At 37.5% G+C, this 15552-nt stretch overlaps 1 protein-coding gene across 1 annotated transcript; it reads right to left on the bottom strand.

Moving 5' to 3' along the window:
* Window positions 1–4329: 4329 nt before the first annotated feature.
* On the bottom strand, window positions 4330–14713 carry LOC132162077 (DNA/RNA helicase protein). Its single transcript, XM_059572325.2, has 3 exons — window positions 12791–14713; window positions 6503–6794; window positions 4330–5578 (listed from the first exon to the last, which is right to left on the bottom strand). The coding sequence occupies exons 1-3, from the start codon at window positions 14342–14344 to the stop codon at window positions 4773–4775; spliced, it is 2652 nt and encodes an 883-aa protein (XP_059428308.1). The 5' UTR covers window positions 14345–14713; the 3' UTR covers window positions 4330–4772.
* Window positions 14714–15552: the final 839 nt, after the last annotated feature.

Raw genomic sequence — 15552 nt, 5'->3', positions numbered from 1 at the left:
CCTTAAGGTATTTCAATCAGCTCAATTGTGTTGTGTAAGTTATTCCTAGGTCATAGAAAAAGAAAAAAAATATACATACTTCGTTGTAAGATTATATTTTCTAAAGTTGCAGCGTAACGACTTCGATATTTGCTAGCTTAAATCTCGGGGCGTTACAGTGGGTACTGTGGGTGGTCGATGGAGCCAAGGGGGTGGTCGAAACCACACCTAAACCACCCCCGGTGGGTACTTGGGGTGGCTCGGTCACCCCCTTGGCTCCACCACCCCCAATTTTTTTTTAAAGAAATATATATATATATATATATAATTTTTAAATTTTAATTAAAAAAAAATTAGTTAGGTGCCACGTCATCACTGATGACATGACCACTTATGCCAAATGTCAGTTTTTAATTGGTCCACGTGGAGTTCTGTTAGGTCAACTAACGGTGAATGGACGGAAGAACAAATTTGGTCTTTTATCAAAATCAGAAGGACCTCCTGTAATATAAAATAAACCATTGGGGGAAAAAAAAAATTAAGTGAAACCCCTGGGAGTATTTAATATTTACCCCTAAATTTAATTAAATATAATTTTTAAAATTTTTATGTCTTGAAAAAATTATTATTTTTTAATTAATTATATGGACACATGTTAATTTTTTATTAGTGCTAATGTGACATTCCGTCAAATTTTGGACGGAGGTTCTATCTCCGTATTTAAGCAAATCAGAAGTCTCTCCTGTGATAAAAAGTAAATCTTAGGGGGTAAAAAAAAAAAAAAAAAAAGTTAAACCACATGGGAAATAAGGTAACCCTAATTTAAAAATCTTCCTAATTTTATCACAAATTTTCAATCATTTTTTTTTTTTAAAAAAAAAAAAAAGATTAAATTTTTAGGCAAAACTTGTAGCCAAATATAAAATAATAATCTATGAAGTTACCGATCAAGTATTCAAGTTTGTCTACTTTATGCAATGGAGAACTAATCACACAAGCCTAATTAGTATTAGCTATCTTAAGTTCCAATGATTCAAAAAAAAAAAAAAAAAAAGTATTCAAGTTTCCATATACTTCAACTCTATCAAAAATATACGTTCTAGCATTACTGTCAACATCCGGGTGGCACATTATGAAAAAGCAATATGAGGTTAATATTATCAAGAAATGTTATTTTGTATTCTTCTAACATACTCAATTGACGTGACATGCTTTATAATGTCATTATGATTGCTAATTAGTTTTATTACTCTTTTTTTTTTTTTTTTTTTTTGGGAAGAGTAGAAACATGTTAACAGGTTTTATTTCTTAGTAGTCTAGAGTTCTTGTAGTTTTCTTACGTTGATGAAGAAAACTAACCAGTCACCACTCATTCTTAGTCCTCAATTCGGGGTCTCTACAAGACAACCAAAGTCATATTGGCGCCTTGCAAAGGAGGTAGGGAAGCAACAATATCACCTCCGATGTTTAAGTTAATAAAGTATATAGAGATGAAAATGAAGGATATAGATGGAGATTAGGGCCTACGAGCATACCTGAGTCTAACCTCATAGTGGCCTTATATAGGCTAAATGACATTTATGTCGTGTGTCTCATAAGGCAATTGTCATGAATTCGACCACCCTTTAATGAGTTGTCATTCCCTAATTTCTATTATACATTGCTTTTCATATAGGATATGGATGTGTGCTTCAACTAAACTGTGTTTGGGCCAACTGTCTGGTGGGAGCGTTGCTTCCATTCTAGTAAGCTGTCATATCCTTGTGTCACAGTTGTGGCCCAAAGGGAATTAGTCTTGTGGGCCTCTTCATAAGGGCCCATCCAACACTTCCATTCCATCTTACATTCAAATGGGTCTGAATATGTGATCGCAGAAAAAATTATTAATTTAGATTGGATTTCTTTTTGAGTTTTCTCATATTTTCAGATGAAACTTAGTTCTCGCATTTTCAATTAACCAGTGACCACTCATGCTTAGTCCTCAATTTGGGGTCTTTGCAAGACAACCAAAGTTAGACCGGCGATGTTTAATTCAATAAAGTATATTGAGATGAAAATGAAGGATATAGATGGAGAATAGGGCAAACGAGCATACCTGAGTCTAACCTCATACTGACCTTATATAGGCTAAATGAGTAAATGACATTTATGTCGTGTGTCTCATAAGGCAATTGTCATGAATTCTACCACTCTTTAATGAGTTGTGATTCCCTAATTTCTATTATACATTGCTTTTCATATGGGATATGGATGTGTGCGTCAAGCAAGCTGTGTTTGGGCCAATTGTCTAGTGGTAGCGTGGCTTCCATTCTAGTAATCCGCCATATCCTTGTGTCACAGTTGTGGCCCAAGGGGAATTAGTCTTGTGGGCCTCTTCACAAGGGCCCATCCAATACTTCCATTCCATCTTACATTCAAATAGGTTTGAATCTGTGATCAAACAGAAAATTATTAATTTAGATTGGATTTCTTTTTAAGTTTTCTCATATTTTCAGATGCAACTGAGTTCTCTCCTTTTCAATTAACCAGTGACCACTCATGCTTAGTCCTCAATTCGGGGTTGCTGCAAAGGAGGTAGGGGAGCACCGATGCCACCTCCGATGTTTAAGTCTATAAAGTATATAGAGACGAAAATGAAGAATATAGATGGAGATTAGGGCATACGAGCAAACCTGAGTCTAACCTCATACTTACCTTATATAGGGTAAATGACATTTATGTCGTGTGTCTCATAAGGCAGTTGTCATGAATTCTACCACCCTTTAATTAGTTGTCATTCCCTAATTTCTATTATACATTGCTTTTCATATAGGGTATGGATGTGTGCTTCAAAGCTCAAGCAAGCTGTGTTTGGGCCAATTGTCTAGTGGGAGCATGGCTTCCATTCTAGTAACCCGCCATATCTTTGTGTCACAGTTGTGGCCCAAGGGGAATTAGTCATGTGAGCCTCTTCACAAGGGCCCATCTAGTACTTCCATTCCATCTTACATTCAAATGGGTCTGAATCTGTTATCGCACAGAAAATTATTAATTTATATTGGATTTCTTTTTGAGCTTTCTCATATTTTCAGATGCAACTGAGTTCTCTCCTTTTCAACTTAATCAGAAAAATAAATCAATGATCTTCCCAAATAATAATGCCCTATAAACCATATTAGACAAGGAGCCTCTCTCATAAAAAGAAGTACACCACCCTGGCACGAGTACGGTCTCCTCTCTTGAACTCTCTACTTAGTTTTCTCTTCAAAATGAGCTTGACTGACTTACGCATCAGAGCGCCAGCCCCCTCCAGATGACGTCAACCGGGTAGAGAGTGACTTATTGCCGATCTAACCATCCAAAAATCTCCTTCAACAAGAATTGTTCTATTTAATATGATCCAAGACTTGAGTCTCACCGGCAAAATTCATGAAAATTGTGGCATACTCAAATGCATGGGGCTTGAATGTTGTAGAAGATGTGGAAGTGATCAGAGTAATCGAATATGGGAAATATTGCTTCTGCACTTGCCTAAAAAATAAATTATAACAAAAAGAAAATGATACTGCTTGTGTTCAGCCTTTTTGTATTGGTATATCGATTGTATAAATATATTTTATGAATTGATTAGCAGATCTCAAAGATTTATTTATGGAATGATCAAAATATTATATGGGATCATACCACAAAGATCCTTAACATAATTTTTGTACCTTAGGGATCAATTTGATACAAATCCATGATAAAAATGACAACTTTTATTAACTATCATATAAATCTTACTGTCGGATTGCACTCACAAGTATCCTATGATTTAAATCAAACCACTGGGTCAAATAATCACAACCGTCCAAAAGGTAATGGTCATGACCTGATCGGTCCTTGCACAGGATTTGACACTACTTTCCCAAAAGTTTATTTCCGTAGTGAAAGATGAACATCTGAATTAGACAATTTGGCTGCCAAAAATGCGGTAATCAATAAAATAAATGTGATAGATGAGTTCGTGCACAATGGGGAAGTTTGTGACACAAATGATGGAGAGTTGACCTGAGGTTCTAACCCAATTTCAAACATATGAAAAGGTGAATCTTGAAACCACGGATTAATCCTCAACTCATTTTAAGGAAAAAGAAATATCAATTGATCTAAACTCATCCATCTTCACACAAGTTTTTAGAATATTTCCAACTATCATTGCCAGAATAATATCACAAAAGACTAGTTTTCCTTTGCAAGCAAATGTTTCCCACCAAAAAACATGTCTCAAAACTGTTCTTACGTTTATGTCACGTCAAGAACACTATTTCAAACCAAAAACAAAAAACACCATCCAAACACATTGACAAATATACTCGTGCACACAAGAGAGAAAAGAAAGCATGATAGATTTTGCCTCTGTAAACATGATATGACCATGAGCAATCACTTGCAAATCAAAATATTGCTTCATCCCACCCAAATTACACTTGCTAAAGGGTTTCAAAACAAGGCAGAGAATGAAAATTATCATTGCCCTGAAACCTAGCTAACAGTAATGTTCAAAGATTCTGCATATATTCCTGTTGGCCACAGTTCCAAGCGTACAAGTGGATTTAAACTTCCAATTTGGATCTTTCTCTTTAGCACCTAAACTTTGTAGAAACTGTTGGCAAGTCCAAAAATCTATCCTCTATATACACAAATGTGTAGATTTGCCTGTGTATCTAGAAGCGTGCACAAGTTCTGCAATGGGAGGGTGCAACATTCGACTATTTGCGCTAGCAAATGTAATATTCATGCACACACATGTATATGGTAAGGGTAAAAAGAGCTTACAGCGACATGAGGGCACGGAGATCATCTAAACCAATCTCCCTCCTATCCTTTGGGCCCCTACCTCCAAAAGCTTCCCTTGCAAGTTGCTTCTTCCTCTCCTGCAACTCTACTATCCTCTCTTCGATGCTATTTCGAGCAATCAACCTCACAATCTTCACATTCTCCTTCTGCCCGATCCGGTGGACACGATCCATTGCCTGATCCTCAACTGCTGGGTTCCACCATGGCTCCAACAAGTAGACTCTAGAAGCTGCAGTGAGGTTTATGCCTGTTCCTGAAGCCTTAAGACTTGCAAGCAAAACTGTGGGTCCATCTTGTCCGGGGACACCGAATTCTTCAATTACTTGAGTCCTTCGCTTTGCATTCATTGACCCATCTAAGCGCAAAATCTTGAAACCAGCAGCTTTTAGGGGCTTTTCAAGTAATAACAACATCTTACGGAACTGTGAAAATACTACTGATTTTGTAGCTGGGTTTTGATCCCTAGACTCTATGAGAAATTTTAGAAGAGCAGAGACTTTGGAAGATGTGGTTGTTTTTGAAGAGGGTACTCCAGTGTCATCATTATCAGAAGTTTCCGGAGGGGCTGAGAACAGGTCACACTGTGTCAAAGGACCCCGACAAAGGGGGCAGCGGGGTTTGTGATGTAGGGTTTTCAAAATACAGGCTTGGCAAAAAATATGGGCACAACGTGTAATAATAATATTAGTTGGTGGTGAAATGCATATTGGACAGTCAAAATCTTCACCATCTTGCAGCACCTCAACCATCTTTTTCAGCAACTCCGGATTATTGGATACATCTGCTTATAATCAATATATAAGTTGTAAGTACAAAATAAACACACCAGGTGAAGACAATGGTAGCGATTGTAATGTGCATGAGATAATGACAACTCAATGACACAAGTATAAAATCCTTTAGAAAAAACCAAACCACTTTAAAAAGTGTTGGAATACAAGTGCAACATTTCACAAAAAGACTTCTCTTATTGATCACCCAAATTGTGCAGCCTCTGTTTGCAAACTGACAATTAAAGAACCCACAAGGTCATACTTCCCATAACACATTATGATATCTCTTTCATGTTATGATAATTCTTATATTTTGAATAAATTTGTTATCATACCCTTCAAAGGTTCTGCCTAGAATAATGCAGGGCTCACTTCCAAATATTTTTGTAACATTTTGTCATTTATGGTGTTTGAGTTTTGCACTCAAATTCCTTACATTTTGTACTTCAGATATGAAAAATAATATATACAACACTGGTCTTATCATACCTCCAGGCTGTTAACCTTTTCTTTCTTCTTTTGCTAGTTTTCTAAGCTGTTAGCATTTAAATCTATCACACAATAAATTTAGGCAGCGCAGTCTTTAATAAACCCTTCAGATGCCTTGTTATGAAAGCAACAGACCACCATCTTCTCTTCAGAATTCTTCTATAATATAAGTTGAAAAGCTCTAGTAATATCTCTAAAGAAAAATACCACCTCTATTGCAAAAAGGAGACAACAGAAATCGCAACACCCAAAGGAATTCTGAAAATGTAGACTAGAGTATGAGATGGCAGATAAAAAACAGCAAAGATAGAACTATCTAGGAATAGTAGAAGGGTTTCATGGAATCTAAGCAACGAAATTGCAGTAACTTAAAAAAATAAATTGAAAAAAAAAAAAAAAAGTAGGAGAAGAATAGATGAACTAATTTGCATTTCCCCCGGTACCTTCAATATTCTGAGAAGGGAGTAGTGATTTGAGATCTGAAGGGCACAAGGCCAAATCAATACATATCTGGCGAAGTCGGAGGAGTATACTTAGTACAGCTGAGTAGTTGCGCATCATATTACCAGCATTGATATAATACCGGAAAGCACTCTTAGCTTCCCCTTCCATCTTATCATACAGTTCACGTTCTTCTCTAGAAAGTTCCACATAACAAGTCTCTATAATTTTAGGTGGCAACCCAATCAATCCCTTTTCTTTTGTTCTTCGCAAAGAAATAGTTGCCATTAGAACCTGAAATTGTATTAAGTTGCATTATAGCCAATTTGCATTAGAAAATTACATACAGATGAATCAATCACACAAAACAAAACACATAATGCAATCAAAAAGCAGAAATGGATGCAATTTAATTAATTACCAGCAACTGAAAAACACTTTTAAGGAAAAAGTATAGAGAAATCATTCTCTAAATAGAAGCTCTAAAACCTTTTTGTTATCTTTTAACAAACCTAAAAGGTTTCTTATTAATCCATGATATCAACTTCATGTTACTAACTAGATCTCTTTATTTTTCCAATGGAATCAATTTTCTCTCCTCCAAACCAGTAGCTAGTTATATATATACAATTCAAAAACTCATCTGTTAAAACCTAGTTTGTGCATTGCATGGTTTACATATAAAGTTCAGACTTTTTACTGCCTCAAACATCAAAAAGGTCTTCTGGTTTATCAACATCCTAAAATAAACACCTGATGTGTCGCACAAAATTATGCTGGTAAGAACTACCCCTGGGCCTTGGCTTAGGGGGTAAAGCATGTTCTTTGATTGAATAGGTCTTTCGATAAAAGTCCTACAAGTCAATACAAATTAAAAAATTAAAAAAAGAAAAAAAAAACATATTGGTAAATAAATTATTCACTCTACAAGTGTCTTTAATCTTCTTTTTTCAGGCAGGCAGCTCCAGAAAAAGGTTTAAACTCAAAATAGTGCGACTACTAAAACATACTGCTTCCGGCAGAAGAAAAATGTTCTCTAGATACAAATATAGCAATAATTCATCAACAGTATGCAACAAATCTATCAATGGTTTTCGGATCAGCTTTATAATAACCCCTTTGAATATTTAACCATATGAGAAAATACCTTTCATAAAAAAACATACTTGTAAAGTAGACTAAATCCTTAGCTAAGTTTAACTTTTCTTTCTTAGTTAAGGTTGCTAGAGCACACCCTGCAGCTCTAGTACACAGCCACCCAAGCAAGTCTATTGCCAAAACCAAAACCCCATAATTACATAGATTAATTGCTCATTATAAATTTCTAACAAAATAAAAATTTGACAGAAGAAACTATTTCATGTTTTCCTAGTTGCCTCCCACTCTTGGTGATGAAAGAAAAGTTCATGAACAACTCGTCCAATAATGACCTGAACTTCTAGCAAGATACTATCATGAGTTAAAAAAAGTGGATACTTGGTTCAATTTTGTATACAAATATATCCAATACTAATGTTGAAGTCATTAAAATTGCAACAAGGTGGCTTGTAAATTTTTGAACAGCTATAGTGCAATAGGATAGATAGATTTCATAGTCTATGGTCAATAAGCCTAATACTTACACTCAACTACTTAAACACATCTCCTTGCGTCCCACTAAGATTTCTTTCATCCCATTCAATCTATCACAAAAATATGTCAATTTAAATGTATTCTCTCTTTATTTGCAAAACAAACCCTGCGTCCAACAATTATTATTATTATTTTTTTTTAAAGTAATCGAGATATCATTAAAATCGTAAAGCAAAGCCAAGTATACAAGAGAAACACCTAACTAAAAGGGGAAAAAAGAACAACAAAATCATGAAAACTAAGCATCAAAGGAGATACAAACACAAATATCCAAAGATAAAGAGTATTAAAGCAAAAGGACTTAAACTCCACCAACATCTTCTTGCGACCTTCGAAACTTCTATCATTTATTTCCTTCCAAAGAAAGGCAAGAAGACACCATCTTACACACAACAACACTCTTAGTGCTAACAACAGTCCACGAACAAGAAAATAAGTCAACTATTCGTCTAGGCCTAACCCAATACAGCCCAAAACGATTGAAAAATAAAACATTCCATAAGGTACAAGCAATCTCACAATGGAGAAGAAAATGGTCAACAGACTTCCCATTCCTCTTGCACATACAACACGTGACCCATCAACCAAAATGACATACTGCTTCCTAAGGTTGTCCATTACCTAAGTCTGTCAACCAAGCAAATAAAGCCGCTCTCAAAGGGACCTTAGTTTACCAAATAATTGGGTTGCGCCTCACTGCGCTTTGAATGAATATACATTACTTATCCAAAAAAAAAAAAAAAAACTTCCAAGGGAAAGGAATGGCATCATTACAAACAATGATACAATAGAAGGATCTAACATCAAACAAACCTCTTTTGGAAGAGGCCCACCAAAGCTTGTCTTCACCTTTCCATCTCACTCTAATTAATATAACAAATTGAAGAATGAGGCAAAGACATTCACTTCCCAATCATGAGCCACTCTAGCAAAATTTACATTCTATTGATTGAAGTCACTAGAAAGCTCAAAGTGAGCCACTATAGAAGTATCCTTCATGCAACCAATACCATATAAATCTAGAAAGGCTTCCTTTAGGGCCTTATTCCCACACCACAAATCATGCCAGAATCTAACTTTGGAGCCATCTCCCACCCCATATATAGTATGACTTGAAAACATCCCCCAACCCCGCTTGATATTCTTCCATAACCCCACCCCATACGACCCAAGAGGCTCATTAAAACACCATCCACCCCACAAACTACCAAATTTAGAATCCATCACAACTCTCCACCAAGCCTCTCTCCCATATGCACATAGAGTCATAGTCATTTTCCTAAAAGAGCACAATTGAATATCAGCAAGTTCTGAACCCACAATTCTCCTTGGAGATTGGAGAACCAACCTAGGGCCAACTTACTAGGTGAAATTTGAACTCTTTGCTTAACCTACCCCATAAGAAATCTCGATGAAGCTTCTCAATGTGCTTTGCAATGCCCACTAGGAGAGGAAAGAAAGACATGAAATATGTAGGCAAATTGAAAAGTGTGTTCTTTACAAGGGTAACCATACCACCCTTAGAAAGTATATCATTTTTCAACTAGCCAACCAACGCTCTATCTTTTAAATAACACTGCCCCAAATAGACTTGCCCTTATAGAAGGGCCCCAACGGAAGACCAAATACTTCAAAGGCAAAGAAGAGACCCCACAACCCAAAATGCCGGCCAACCCATCCAAATTATCAACATTACTCATAGGAACTAATTATGATTTAGATTAATCTTCAAATCGGAGACAGCTTCGAAGCATAACAAACAAGCAAATAGATAGAGTAGGTGGTTACGATGGGCCCCACAAAAAACCAAGAGTCATACGGAAACAAGTATGAAATGTTAACCACACCAAAGTGCCACGACCCCATAGAAAAGTCTAAGAGAAAACCCCTATTAACAATAGCAAAAAGCATTCTACTTAAGGCCTCCATAATAATAACAAAGAGAAGATTCCTTGTCTCAAACCACGGGAGATATTGAAGAAACTAGACGGATTGCCATTCACCAAAACACCAAAAAAAAAAAAAGGCAACAAAAAAATTCAATGTGCTATCCAAGATCGTCATTTCTCCTCAAAACCACACCTGCTCAACAAGTAAAGTAAGAAATCCCAATTGACATGATCATAGGCCTTTTTAATATCCAGTTTACAAAGCACCCCTGGCTCACCAGATCTGATTTTACTATCCAGACATTCATTTGCCATGAGAAATGAATCAAGGAATTGCATACCTTTAACAAAAGCATTATTGGGCTTCAAAATAATATTTTCCATAATCCTTCTCAACTTATGGGCCAGGACTTTGGCAATAATATTATGAACTCCATTCGCAAGACTAATAGGCCGAAAGTCCTTAAGATCAATAGCCCCGGATTTCTTCAAAATGAGAGCAATGAAGGTGGCATAAAGACTAGCAGCCCTCTCCTTGACTCTACTGACTCTACCGCGGCAAACACTACCATTGTTCGCATAATAGTTTATGGAACAAAATAACCTTCTTAATTCTCTATTACCTTTTTTCCTCAATTGGAGCAACAGTCCGACACCTGCTCAAAGTGGCTCACTTCAATGGCTACAAACAAGGCCAGCAGCTCTTCTTCTTCTAAACCCTTGCACGAAAGCCCCACAAAAAAATGACCAATTTCCTTCACTATCTACAGAACCCAGGCTAAAGGCAGAGTCCCTGCTATTTTCTTGCTAACAACTGCTGAACAGAATCTCAACGGCATGGGCTACTCTTCAAAGAACAAATCCAACTCTAGACAAGGCCGGGTTACAAGAGCATTGCTTCTACCCAACCCCCCCCCTCCCCAACTCAGCAAATTTAAAGACTACATCCTTTGCTACACTCGCACAGCCCCCTACAACACCTCTTTGGAAGAAGGAGAAGAGAAGAAAAAATACTTCAGCACTGGAACCCGCTCATCCCCTAGAAATAAAAACCCACTCTAAGCTTGCCTGTAAAGTGCTCAGATTAGAGGGAAGCACCTCCTCATAAGGACAGGCCCTCAAATCCACTTTATTCAAGCAAACAGAATCAGACACAGAGCCTTCGTGGAGGCCTACTTGCCTACCCAGACGAGGAAAACTCCCAGGCCTAAAGACAATCCCACCCCCATCTTCGACGATCAACTACTGAATGGCTTGGGCAGAATGTTGTGACCACTTACAGCTCAACAAGACTCGCCACATATAATCTAAGTACCTCAGTTTCTATTTCATAATTTTATACCAATATGAATTACACTAGATTCTTTAGTAATATGCTAAAAAAATGTTCTTCACATTTATCAAATGATATGATCAAATACAGAAGTGGCAGCATGAAACATCAACTCCAACAAATCTTATTTTACTGTTGCCCATATTTTTGAGTTAAAAACTCAGAGGAAAAAAACCCCAAAGATAAGCTTAACTAGGTAAGTTCTAATGCACCAGATACAATCTCCTTAATATTTTGACTTTTCAAAGGAGACAAGCACTCTTAGTAGGATAGAGGAAGTAAAAAAAATAAAAAAATAAAAAAATAATAAGAAGCTTAATAATGCAAAAACTCATCATTCATATTAGGTATTGAAATCAATTTAGTGATATCTAGAGAGAAATTAAATGAGTATATTACAAAGCTAACCACTACTTCATAGAGAAAATAAGATTATGACAACTCTATTTGAGTGAAATGGGAATTCTATTCACGTTCTTCCCCCATGCCATGGTTTGTACTAGTTTCATCTGGCAGTCATGGGTATAACAGTTACATGGTTGATTCCCTCGAGTACATATCTTAGTCCTATACTTATTATTATTATTATTATTATTATTATTATTATTATTTTAACTCCTACTATTGTTGATGGTCTATGCACCTATAAGACTATAACACGTTCCCCTCTCCCATAAACTGGAAAGAGCACCATTCATCAGCCATCCATATCAACCTAACAATCAAAACCCAATGCTTATTATTAATTACCCTTCAACCATACCTCATTAATACTGGTGATGAATTCCCAGCATTGTTTAATATGCAGTTGGAAATCAACTCTTTGGCAATGGCAATGGCAATGGCAAGAGGGATATTTCCTTTGAAGAAGAAAATAACTGAACCAAAAAGATGTTCAGAGGAGAAAATAAAGAGCAGTGAGTAATGGGGACTGGAGAGAGAGAAAGATGTTAGGATCAAGCAAAGCTAAATAATTGATTCCAGTAGCTGTAATCAAGTAGAAAGAGATTAAGAAGCAATAGTTTCATGAGTTCTTAAGACATTTAAGGTTCACATGGCAAGGAAAAATTGTTTCCAAGTCATACCAGAAACATAAAAAGAAGAGTTGAAACAACCAAAAGCAGCACAATCTTCAAATAGATATATGAACAAACTCCTGTGGTTCACTTCTATATATTTTATTTTGTTCTAAATGGAAAGTACAATATAAGTTTCCAAAAAACATACACGATACTTACAGTACAAAAGACACTCCCTATTCTTTGCAATCATATCGGAAACCAGTAAATTTTACATGCAAAGAACCTAAGTATCATGTGAGAAAACGTTCAGGAAAATATTCAAGCAATTAGCCATACAGAACATGAGATTCCAACCCCAAAGCAAGCGTACTTCAGTAAGACAACATTAACATCCAATCTATCACATAATATTACCTGCAGACGTGAGAGCCCCTTCTGGTTTCCCTGAGCAAGTGGACGCTGTACCAAGCTTTGCCAGTAACTCCTGATTGAAAATGGCTCAAACCGCAAGAATGCCATCAAAGAAAACAAATCAAATGAGCCATTCTGAATGGGCGTTCCCGTAACAACCCACCTTCTCTTGGCCATCAAATCAGTGACAGCTCGACTTTGTTGAGCATTTACATTCTTTATCAAGTGTGCCTCATCCAAAATGACCCGCCACCACTCAATCTTCTTCATAGGGGATTCTGAACAACGATATTCAGTAGCCAGAGTACTATATGTAGTTAATACTATATCATACTTTTTGAGCTCCCCAACATCATTTGTCCGATTCCCATAATACATGTACACCTTCAACTTTCGGGGCCAAATATGCTCTTCTAGCTGCGTTATCCATGTTGAAAACACAGAAGGCGGGCACACAATTAAAGTTGTCTTGCTGCCAAAATCACAGAAAGACTTATCACAAAGACTAACAGATTTTCCTTTCACATTGCCATCCAATCTCACATCACCAATTTTTCGTTTTTTCCGGGATAGGGCACCCTTCTTGCTACTTCTTCCCTTCTTACCCTTCTTACCACTCTCCTCACCCATTTCATCAGACTTTTCTACCTCTAAACTAGCGCTATGCATTGCAGAAGCAAGAGCACTACCGCATTTATCAAAAGCAATCAAAGAGAGCAAAGTTAGAGTCTTACCTAAACCCATATCATCCGCAAAAACCCCACCTCGCAAAGGCTCCGGCCGCACATTCGTATGGTAATTGGTTAAAACATTGACATAAGACCCATCTTTCTCCTCCCAAAAAGGCGGCAATTCGTCCGAGTTCTCTCTGTGAACCAACCATCCCAACCCCTCCTTCTGATGCACAAAGAGCTCCGATTTGATCACATCTTTCGGCGGCTCCAACGGTTCCAACGCACCTTTCTTGCTTACATTCTCATCAACAAGCTTGAAAATCTCATCCAGACTCTTGCCTTCCTTCCCACCCTTCTTCTGCTCCTTCACCACCATGGCCTCGGACAGCGTAAACGACGCGTCTGAATCCGAAATCAAGTGCAACCCAGCTCCCGAAATCGCCGATTTAACTGCCTCAGATGCCTCAATTCTCGAAAACACATGAATTTGACAAGGAATCTTGACCCTGTTTCCCGAGGCACGAGTATTGGGCACAATGCCTTCGACGAGAATGGTATGAGCGTCTATCAACGGCGCCAGGACCGCCGCCACAGAGCGCTCGATGTGTCCGACTTGGACGGTTCGGGTGTTGAGGACCTTGATGGCGTTCGAGTCGTGCGGATTGAGGGGTTCCCGGACCAGACCCACCATTTCCCGACCGCTGATGGTGCCGGAGTAGTACTGGATTCCGACTATATTCGCGATTATAAATCCCAACAGGTAAGTCTCGGAGGGAGATTGCGGCGGCGAGTCCTGGGAGAGCGAAAGCTCATCTGGGTCGGCTTGGGACTCCTGCCAGTTGTCAAGACTCAAAAAAAGGCTTACTGGGTCTTCATCTTCCATGGCAAAATACACCGGAGGTGCAGACTGCAGAGTTAGGGTTATGGCAGTGGGCTCTGTTCGCCGAGTTTCGGGTTGGTCGTTTTGAATGCAAAGAGAAAGGCGGGTTTAGAGAGAGAAAAAAGAGTAAATAAGAAGAAGAAGAAGAAGAAGAAGATAAATTAGTCAGCGGCGAGGCAGAGCAAATACCAATACCCGGTATTTCCTTGTGAAGGTACAAAAAACAGTGCGGAAATTTCAACTTTTTTTTTATTCTCGTAAAAACAAATATAATTATTGAAGAACGCAGGAGGAGAAGGAGGCGATGGAGTCTTGTTGCGTGCTTTCCATGAGGATGCCGGATGCAGTCGGTGCATGCGTTTGTAAGCGACAAAAAATATATCACTTAAAAAGAAAGAAGAAAATGAGTGGCATTTTTTCTATTTATTTTGTTGGGAATGGGAAGTAGTGATAGAGTTGGGAAATGGAAAATAATTATATATTATTGATTTTTTATTTTCGATTTATTTATTGGTTTAATTGATAAAAATAAATAAATAAAAAAAAATGAAAGTATATGGTTAATATAAATATACTCAAAAAAAAGAAGAAGATATTAGATATGGTTAATGTGAAAGCGGTGGACCGAGTGGGGAGAAGAATGGCATTAAATTAGTTGCCAATATATGGACACTTTTTGGGTACACGTGGGGAGTCCAGGTGGAGGTTGTCTGCGTCAGCAAAGAAAGGAAATGAAAAGGCACAAGTGGGGATGCTTTGAAAGTGGGGTGGTGGGTTCCCCTGCATGTCCGACCATTCATGTTTTAGAAACAGATCAACCCATTTCTTAGCTAAGTTTTTTAGATACGAGGGATCCGGCTTTCATGGGGCAGTGGAAACTACCACATACCGGCGGCGGTTATCTAAAATTGCACTGTTTGGGAAGGATAAAAAAAAAATAGTTTTTTTTTAAAAAAACGTAATCAACAATTATTTAGGAATTAAAAAAAAAAAAAAAAAAAAAAAGAAGCTAATAATTAAAAATATTCAAATAATTAAAAAAAAAAACTAAAAACTAGAAAAAATTCAAAATAAAAAACAAAGAGGTGGCCCCCTGGCCAAAATGGGGTGACCAGACCTCCATATTTTGGCCAAGGGGGTGGCTGGAGCCACCTCCCATGGCCGGTCTAGGGGTGGCCAAACCACCTCATGGCCTTTGGAATGGTCCGGCT

Source organism: Corylus avellana, chromosome 10 (assembly GCF_965113065.1).
Source record: "Corylus avellana chromosome 10, dhCorAvel1.hap1.2, whole genome shotgun sequence".
NCBI classification, from domain to species: Eukaryota; Viridiplantae; Streptophyta; class Magnoliopsida; order Fagales; family Betulaceae; genus Corylus; species Corylus avellana.
This window is presented reverse-complemented; position numbering and strand designations above follow the sequence as displayed.

Coding starts and splice junctions, on each gene's coding strand:
- LOC132162077 (XM_059572325.2), bottom strand. CDS start 14,344: ATGGAAGATGAAGACCCAGTAAGCCTTTTTTTGAGTCTTGACAACTGG. Junction 6,795..12,790: donor AGGGGCTCTCACGTCTGCAG/GTAATATTATGT, acceptor ATACAATTTCAG/GTTCTAATGGCAACTATTTC. Junction 5,579..6,502: donor CCCTTCTCAGAATATTGAAG/GTACCGGGGGAA, acceptor GATTATAAGCAG/ATGTATCCAATAATCCGGAG.